General features: G+C 37.4%; 1 protein-coding gene across 1 annotated transcript; it reads right to left on the bottom strand.

Moving 5' to 3' along the window:
* On the bottom strand, positions 1-4,584 carry LOC308688351 (CD209 antigen-like protein 2). The gene is made up of 5 exons (XM_081361355.1): positions 4,392-4,584; positions 4,010-4,120; positions 3,822-3,931; positions 3,651-3,751; positions 1-1,402 (listed from the first exon to the last, which is right to left on the bottom strand). The coding sequence occupies exons 1-5, from the start codon at positions 4,489-4,491 to the stop codon at positions 1,264-1,266; spliced, it is 561 nt and encodes a 186-aa protein (XP_081217481.1). The 5' UTR covers positions 4,492-4,584; the 3' UTR covers positions 1-1,263.
* Between the last annotated feature and the right edge of the window lie 5,410 nt (positions 4,585-9,994).

Raw genomic sequence — 9,994 nt, 5'->3', positions numbered from 1 at the left:
AAGCATAATTTGAAGATTTATTGGCCAGCATCACATGCATCACACACGACCAGTGTCGGCCAATAGTGAGTCTACGTTCTGACGTACAACCGAGAAGCGTTGCGCTGTTACACTACGTGAACTAACTCAGAGGTCCACACCAAAGAAAATGAATAGCAACATTGTTTGGCCCAGATCCGGCCCACATCTGGCACACATGTGGAAAGATGATCTGGCCCACATGCAGCGTGGAATGACGCCCCTTGAGCGGACCGCTCCTGTTTGCCAGATCTGGGACACAAGCAGGCCATAGCAATGCCACATGTCAGCCAAGAGCAAAGAAATAAACCACAACTGGACCTTATCTGAGCCACAAAATCTCTTTCTGCAGCGCCTTCACTTTGTGAACTGCAGGATAAAATATTTGTGCTCTTGATTGGCAGCGGATGGTATTAAACTGCGTGCTGAAGTTTCCATAGTGGCGATTATTTTTACAATTAAGTTAAGATATTAAGTAAAGTTAACTAAAAGTGTTAGTTAGAATCACGGTCTGATTTTACAGTGCAGGAAGTAATTTCATTTCACACTGGCCTTCGACAAGAAAAAAAAAAAACCTGACCAACCTAAAAACTCCCTGCAGACTCATACTACCGTGTTTGTGTATTGAACATTCAACCACATGTTATCAGCTTTAAAAGCCAACAAGAGGAATCTGTGAGCACTCAAATAAACCCAAGCACCCTTAAACAGGCCAAACTGGACCTTTGTATTGATGATGCAGAAACAGCAGAAAGTGCCTGAATCTGATGTTTCTGTTCCTCTCTGATCACTTCAGTCTGATAAACCCGCTCTCTGCTGCCCCTGCTGGACTGGAGCAAAGATAGCCATAGTTTAATAAATCAGAAACACAATAATGATTAAAAAACAAAAATACAGTTTACAGTAATAATAATAATTGATATTGATAATTTTATTTATAGTGAAAGCAATACAACTCAAAAGCAGTTTCAAAGACACTTAATAGATTAATAGTAATGAACACATCAGAGGTTTGGTGTCCCAGATCACCCTCATTCACGTCATGAGAAACTGGATGTTGTGTTTATTATAGCAATGAAAAAATAATGACAATTTAAAATTTTCCTTCTAACAAATTCATATGATGATCTATTGGCAGTTTTTAAAAAACAACAACAACAACAGAAACCTCAATCAGAAATAATACACAATAAGAATGATTCACAAAAATAATAGAAGCAAAAGCAACAAGCAACTGGATGAAACTTATTTCTCACAAATAAATTTACTCGTAAAAGAGCATGGCAGATCATTCCAGTTGTTCACAGGGTCTCTTGTAGGATCCAGTTCAATACAGTCCTCATTTGAACCTTGATGGCTATTCGGTTCATCTTTGTACCAAAACCTGAGTAAAATGTGTCAGATTTTCAGTTATTCAGGACCCCAGATGTTCAATGAAAGTTTTTATCCAATCAGAAAACAACAAATGAGGAGCTTAACAAGCCATTCATCATAAAAGAGCCAGCAATATTCACAGCACCAGAATAGCAGAGTAGAATAGCAGAGCAGAAGTTAAAGTGCAGAAAAGTAAAAGAGAACAATTTATGCATACCAGCCTGATCTCATGAAAATGCGTCTCTATAGCACGCATTGTGTTTATCGTGCAATGTATACGTGAAAATGAGTTTTTACGTGCACCACTAATCCTAACCAAACATATAATACACACGCATGGGTCATGGGTAGGTTTAGAAGTGGTGTGGGGTGTGTGTGTGTGTATTACACGCAATAAACCGCATATCAAACACATGTACAAACTCATTTTTGCGTATAAATTATAAACACAATGCGTGCTATAGAGACACATTTAGTGTGACCGGGTTGTGCATACAGTTTATTAATGGGAAGTGTTTTCTTGATTGTGGTTGTTGTCATGATTGTGTTTGTGTTTAATTATGAAGGTTGTGATTTTCTAATTTTTAAATGAATATAAAAAGGACGTAACAAATTATTCCTAAGTGTTTCTTTGTGAGTGTTTTATGGCGTTATATATGTGCCTCAATCCTGAGTGAGTAATTGTAAGTTTTGAGCACAGAGAAATTTGCAAGCACATTACATTATATTTTGAACAGAAATTAACAATCAATTAAAAAAAAATGTGTTTGAGCAAAGGAAAAAACAATTCCGTGCTCAATAAATGTATTTTCTTGTTTGCTATTATCCATATTAACGTGCAATAATAACCCCTCTCACGCAGTTTACTCAGGTGCTCTCTCACAAACTTATTCTCTGCGCTCCTGTCAAGTACCTCTCTCTCTCTCAACCTCTTAATTCTGTGCGCGCTCAACTCTTGACACACACGCTCGCTCAACTCGACACATACGCGCGCTCAATCTTGACACACACACTCGCTCAACTCTTGACACACACACTCCTCAACTCGCGGAAAATTAAAGGTCAATTGTGATTGGCTGTTGGTCTCCAATCAAATCGCTAGTAGATCCAAAGCCTGTCTTGTAGAACTATCCATAGAAATCCATATATATATATATCCATACATCCGTATATAATCCTTTATTATATGATATCTTGGAACTATCTACAGCATCCCGGAAGCTTACTGAAAAAAATAAAAAATAAAAAATAACTGACTACAGCGAGACTAATGGATTAAAACACATTTTGGTAAGTAATTTTTTTTATTATTATTAACTTAAAAGTGCCTTGTTAGTTTTGTGTTTTATAAATTATAATACACAAAAATAATAATTAAAATAATTATTATAATGGTGGTTTTCTTTAGATCACAGACATTAGCCTAATAGTTGGAGGGCAAATTTTGTTTAATTGTTCGGAAAATGTCAGTTTTAAGAGTGAGGTCTGACATTGTGTGAGGTGATTGACAGTTATATGTGACAGAGGAATATTATGACACTCCTCCAGAGATTCAGCTTATAATTTATAATGCTGTTGTGTTGTTTAACTTAAAATAGTATATCTCCTATTGTGACTTTTAGGTGTTGCTGTTCTGATGACATTCTGTGCTAGCATTAGAATGCTTGAAAAGGATAAGTCAAACTAACTTTAGTCACAATAGACATATAATATTGTAAGTTAAAGAACACAACAGCATTATAATACACAAAACTAACAAGGCACTTTTAAGTAAAAAAAAAAAAGAAAAACATTTTTACCAAAATGTGTTTTAATCCATTAGTCTCGCTGTAGTCAGTTATTTTTTTCGATTTTTTTTTTCAGTAAGTTTCCAGGATGCTGATAGTTACAGATATCATATAATAAAGGATTATATACGGATATATGGATATATATGGATATGGATATCTACAAGACGGGCTTTGGTTCTACTAGCGATTTGATTGGAGACCAACAGCCAATCACAATTGACCTTTAATTTTCTGATTGGTTGATTTTGTGGCACACTTGTAACACTGCTGCAAGTTGAGCGAGTGTGTGTGTCAAGAGTTGAGCGAGCGTGTGTGTCAAGAGTTGAGCACGCACAGAATTAAGAGGTTGAGAGAGAGAGAGAGAGAGGGACTTGACAGGAGCGCAGAGAATAAGTTCTCTGTGCTCAAAACTTACAATTACTCGCTCAGGATTGAGGCACATATATAACGCCATATTTTATCACTTACCCTTGATTCAGTGTTGAATTGTCCACCCATTTCATGATCCCCTCAGTCTCAATGTCAGACAAACCAATCCACACTGTCTCCTTGAATGAAGATATGAGTTTCTGTGTGTGAATATAAACAGGAGTAAGTGTGATTCCTCTCATTGATTAACAGTCACTCACACAAACTCACCTGCTTCTCTTCAGTGTTGATAATGACCAGATCAGCTCCTCGATCTCTGCAGAACTGCCTGCTCTCAGACCAGCTCTTCAACTCATTGAATATGAAAAAACTGGCATTTCCTTTCAATAAACATAAACACTTTGCTCATTATTTGTGTTGTAAAGTGCAAATAAACTTATAAATCCATTTGTACTAACCTCTCAGGTCTCTCTCTGCTGTGATGGTGATGTACAGTGTGATGAAGACCAGCAGAAGAACACAAATGAGCCCGAGACACACTGTCATCAACACCAAACACCTGCGTCCTCCTGACAAACAGAGACAAAACACACACATATCAGTTAACAACAATTCACTTAGAATTCATATTATTAGAAATATAGGCTCAAATAAATCCACCTTTATCATTAGACAATGCACAGGAAAACTTATTCTTTAATAATCATAGCGGAATATCTACAGTTAAATATGCAACTTCATGTTAATAAATGCAGAAATATGGACACGTTGTTCTTTGAAAAAAAGATTCCTCAAAAGTTAACAACACCATTTCTTCTTCAAATGAAACTTTCTACTTACTGCACTTTCTGTCTTTTCCTTCGTCCTGGCTGTGATTCTGTGTTCGAGGTCCAGTTATGTCCTTAATATCATCATTTTCATAAATGTCCTCTAAATCCATTATTCACTCTTATGTCTGACAGCAAGTGTTCACAGATGAGCTGTAGTTGAATGATAGTCATGGTTTCTTTTAAATAGTGCTAACACTAAAAAGGAATACAGGAAGTGATTTCTCTGACAAAACGGGTTACAAAATCATGATGAAGAAGTGGTGACAGATGATGTAATCACTGGGGTTTTAATCCTAACCATTTTTTCTTTTTTGAAGCGTAAGGATCAGCATGCTTTATGCGAACATGCACTTCAGAACAAATGAGAACAGTAAAGTTTGCAGATCTGTGTCAGAGAAAGATTATCAAACTCTTAAACGGATCTCTCTTTCTCGCTCTTCTGTGATGGGGATGTTTTCTGGGTCTGTCCAAATACCCACACTTGCGTCTTGGTCACTTGAGAGCGTGTGCACATGACGGGAAGTAAGTGTGCAAGACTGTCCATAGCGCAGTACACTTCACGCACACTAAATCCACACCATCTCTAAGGCTCTGTCCCAAATGAAACCCTAATCCCTCGGATTACTCCTTCACTCCACAAACAGCATTACCTGCTTCACTTATTACCAATTACAATTAATAGAGGTGTAGATGTTGATGGTTTATTGAAAATAATAAGTTTTGTAATGTTTTTGTAATCACCATTATGGTGATCAGTGTTTCATTTTTTTTGTCGCCCACTTTGACACTTGACGTTTTTATGTATGTTTGTGGTCTTTGTAACAGTGTTTACCAAAACACATAATTTGTTACATAGGAAGTCAGAAACAAAGATGATCAGCTCATATAGTTGAACCGTCATGAAGTAGAATGCTTCACTAATCTCATCACTGACCAAAAATGGTTATTTGTAATTAATAAACTCTAAAACTTTGTTAATTCTCAAAAAGAGCTTCTGTAGATGAATGACAGAAATAAGGTCAGACTGGTTTATAATAAGAGCGATTTCATGTCTTTTCAGTTGATTTCATCTAAAGCTGTGTCTGGAAGTCAGTTGTAGTTCTTGTGTTTCTCTTTTCTTCAGCGATTCTGCTTGTTATCATCAGGTGTCTTCAATAATCCAACAATCATCACTCAATTAATCACTTAATTATCTCATTAACTCTAACACTGCTTCAGTGTTACTTTTAACACCCTGCTGGTGGTTCCCATATGAACACCGAGCGGTGTTAATTTAACACCAGGGAATTTACTGTGTATGTTTGGTGTGGTTAGTGTCACAAAAGCAGAGGTGTAAAGTCCAGGTTCAGAAAGTCCTCCTCAGTATTTTGTTCCAATCACCTGGATTTGCTAATTAGCACAGTTTCCCAGCCAGGAGACAGGACTAATTAGTGAAATCAGCTGGATGAGTTTATGGGTGGAATAAACATATGGCAGGACTTCTACTTTCTGACCCATACACCTCTGCACAAAAACAAAATTTTTATCGTTTGATCAACTCGTCATCATTTAACTCTAATACATTATATTTTCATTGAAAACTGTGCGGCCTCCTCCTCTCTGCTGCCATCTTGTTACTCCTAACTCGGTTATAGGAGACCTCTCTAGCACTCTTAAATAATTTAGGAGCTGTTACCAAGTCTTAACACTTAGGAACCTTTATGAATCACACTTATTCTTAAGTTTAGGAATAAGAGTAAAATTAAGTCATTCTTAGAATTTTGACAGACTTAAGACTAAAATTATACATACGGCCCCTGAAGTTTTTCTTCCTCAATTATCACTTCAGTCCTCCCTGTAGGCCTAGCGCTGTCCCTGGTCACAGACACGGAGATGTGCCTTTAATTTCACCAAGCTGACTGCACATTTTAAAGCCCATACACACTTACAGGTTGTGTTTTCAAGTGAATCTGATGTGAATAAAGCAGTGATATGGGTGAGTTGTTTACTTTTTAATTAGTATTCTCATTAACACCATTATTTATGCCTATTAAGTCAGACCGATTTGATGCGCATGAAAATGAGAGGCGGGATTTGCGTTGTTTTATTTTTCTACTGTGGATTCATTTCTTATTCAGTTTTTTTGTGGAAGCACTGCTTCCTTTACCTCCTCAAAGGGAAACCCCAAAGACAAGATAAAGAGAAGGAGCTAAAGCAGCAGTGAAAGTGCAGAAAAATATAAAATCCCTGTTGTTAAATTAATACTGTTCGGGGTTTACTGTGTATGGGAACCACCAGCAGTGTGTTAAAAGTAACACTGAAGCAGTCAGTTCAACTGAATGCACTCCACTGTGTGAGAATGATCTTTAGCCCCCTCTAGTGTATAAACATAAGCACACTTTCTGTCATTCAGCTTTAACCGTGTTTCTTTTATGAGACACATGAAGTCCTTTTAATTTCTTAAACTGTTTTATTTTTAGTTGCAATACTGTGGTGCTCAGTGACAGAGAGGATGATGATCAGAAGAACAGAGACATTGAATGGATGCCTTCATGTGTACATCTATTCATCTATTACTCTTTAAAAACCTAGACAGCAACATATTATAGTTTCGGCCCAGATCCGGACCACATCTGGGCCGTGTGGAATCCAAGTGTACCAGATGTGGGCCGGATCTGGCCAACACTATATTGCTGTCTGGGAATAACCTGAAAGAGAGGGATCCATTTGGACTAATTCATGTAAATACGGCCGACACTATGTTGCTGTCTGGGAAACTACAACAAAACAATCAACAGCCAAAAATTTGCCAAAAGAAGAAACAACAAATTACTGACTTCATAAATGTAGCATTTCTTCTTTAGATTCCAACACATGTACACAAGGGCGCCGTAAAGGGGTGGAAGGTTAGGACGATTCTAAGGGCCCAGGCTGATTTAGGGCCCAGAAGAGCAGACCCTCTTTTTGTTTTCTTATTTCTTTTCTCTTTTTTTATACATTAAATGTGCTAGGGCCCTTCATGTACTAAATGTGTATTTTGTCCGTTTTGACCATAGATTTAATATTTAAAAAACAAATAATGTATTTACTGTTTCAGTCACACCCCTCCCCCTTACAATGGTTCATTCCACCTGCGCTCTCCGAGCTACGATCGCTAGTGTAACGTCTCTTGGACTCTTGCTTATTGCACTTGCTATGATGCAGCGCAGACAGTGACTCACGCAGGCATGTCACATCAAAAGTTAGGGCATCAAAAAAGGAAAGGAAAGAGAAGACAGAGAACGCCGAAGTCGACAGTATGTCACACAGTTTTTCAAAAAGAAAGGTAGCTTGCCCTATTCCTGTATTCCAAAACTTTCAGAGTTACTTATTTTTGTTGCTACATGACCGGCTTTTATCTAGCTAGCTTAATAAAATAATTACTGAATTATGATTTACATCCAACAATAATAACATCTCTGGGTTATGACTCTCTACACCAGGGTTCACCAATCTCGGTCCTGGAGGGCCGCTGTCCCTGCAGAGTTTAGCTCCAACCAGCTCCAACACACCTGTTTGAAAGTTTCTATTATGCCTAGTGAGACCTTGATTAGCTGGTTCAGGTGTGTTTAATTGGGGTTGGAGCTAAACTCTGCAGGACAGCGGCCCTCCAGGACCAAGATTGGTGAACCCTGCTCTACACCATAGACTGTAAAAAATAGCTCTACACAGATTCAGCGGCTGCTGCACACCCACGTCCTTCTCCCCCCGTGCGAAATTCGCGTACGATATTTTAGCACGTTAAAAAATAAATACAACCTTACGTTATGTCAATCACAATTGCGCACTGCCTCCGAAACTTTCGTCCGTCAAAAAAAAAAAAAAAAAAAAAAAAAAAAAAATCGGATCGGGTTCGATTTTCTGCGTTTTTCGCATCCGTAACAAGGGTTTGAATGGTGTTTTGACAGTTTAGAGCCACAGAATGACGGATACGAAAACGCATGCGAAAATTTCGGATTCAGTGTGCAAGGACCTTCAGCCGAACAAGGTGAGCCTGAGCGCGAAACTTCACGAAGATTGAAGCCTCTCAACACGTCTTATCTACTGTGTTCGCCACATGATGATAACTTTTTCAAAACAAAAAGTAATCTATACGCTTCAAAAATCACAAAATCAGTTTGCCGTGTGTGTCGTGTGCTCTGTGAAGTGACAGTGCTGCTGCTACGATCGATTATGTCAAACTTGACGTTCTTAATAAAATGCCCCAGAAAAAAATAATATAAAAAACTGAATAAAACATGTGTCTGTAGTAACCATTGGCTATAAGGAGTTTGCAAAATAGATATTTTAATATTTTATATTATGAAAACTAAATAGGCCAACAGAAATAATATGGTTATTACGTGTGTTTGACTTATACAAATATGATTTTTTTTTTTTTTTTTTTGTAGGCTTTGTACTCATCTTTAGACATTTATCTACGCAATGTGCTAAGTATCTTTTTTAAAAAGTATACAGGGCATGTTTATTGGGTTAAATTTTATCTGTAAAAAATGTAGGGGGCCCAGAAATTTTGGTTTCCATAGGGCCCAGAATTTCTGGCGGCACCCCTGCATGTACAATTAAACCCATTTATTTCCTACGGAAATATAAATACTGTTCATGCAAGACAAAAAATGTATCTCAACAAGACAACTTGAATTATTCTATTTATATTCTAGGTAAATTCGAAATCTCCCGCCATCTATCTTTCAAACGAACACTCAGTGTCACATGCTCATAAATGGTGATTTCCTCAAAGTGAGCATGTACCCTTCACTAACAGTCCTGAGAGAGGCGCTTTGTGGTTTCGTTGCTCACTTTCAGTTTCGTTTGGAACGACTGTTATTCAAGTGGCGTCGATCTTCCCCCGGGAGAATATTAAAGGAGTGCAAAAGCCTTTTGGATATCTACATTTGAAATTGATCACATGATTCTCTGAAAACAGTACAAATTACAGTTATTCTTTAGAAATAAAATTATATTACCATCAAAGGAACTTTCTTAGGTGTACATGTTAGTGCTTGAACTTGAACACAAGTACTGTACGTCTGTAAATTGTATAAAATGTCTCTCTGCTGCATTGCACTGGGCTGGAGGAAATATCTCACCATAATCACACATCACAGGCAGTAAATGTTAGAACACAATATAAAAAATTATTATTATTTTCTTATTATTTTATTATTTTCATTTTATTATATTTACATTATATTGATCATTTAAAGAGAAAACAATTCAAATCAAAAGTTTCAAAGGCATACAACAGCATAATACGGAGAATTATTGCAATCTTGGACACTTCAGACTTCTGTAGTTTATTGGCTCATGATAAAAGCTAGAATAAGATCATATTTACAGCAACCCAGACAGCAACATAATGTCGGCCCAGATCCGGCCCACATCTGGTACACGTGTATTACACACAGATGTGGGCCGGATCTGGGCCGACACTGTTGCTGTCTGGGAAGACATGAACACATTAGAGGTTTACCCAATCTGATGTTATAAGTTTATTAAACGTACAGTATGGCATTTTTCGCCACTAGGGGTCGCTAACCTATTAACAATAACAAAGGCGTAGTTTGATGATGCAACATTATTGCTAAGAATTAT

Source organism: Scardinius erythrophthalmus (genome assembly GCF_964197995.2).
Source record: "Scardinius erythrophthalmus genome assembly, chromosome: 3".
Lineage (NCBI taxonomy): Eukaryota > Metazoa > Chordata > Actinopteri > Cypriniformes > Leuciscidae > Scardinius > Scardinius erythrophthalmus.
The sequence above is the reverse complement of the archived record's forward strand: the minus strand, read 5'-3'. Positions and strand labels throughout refer to the sequence as shown.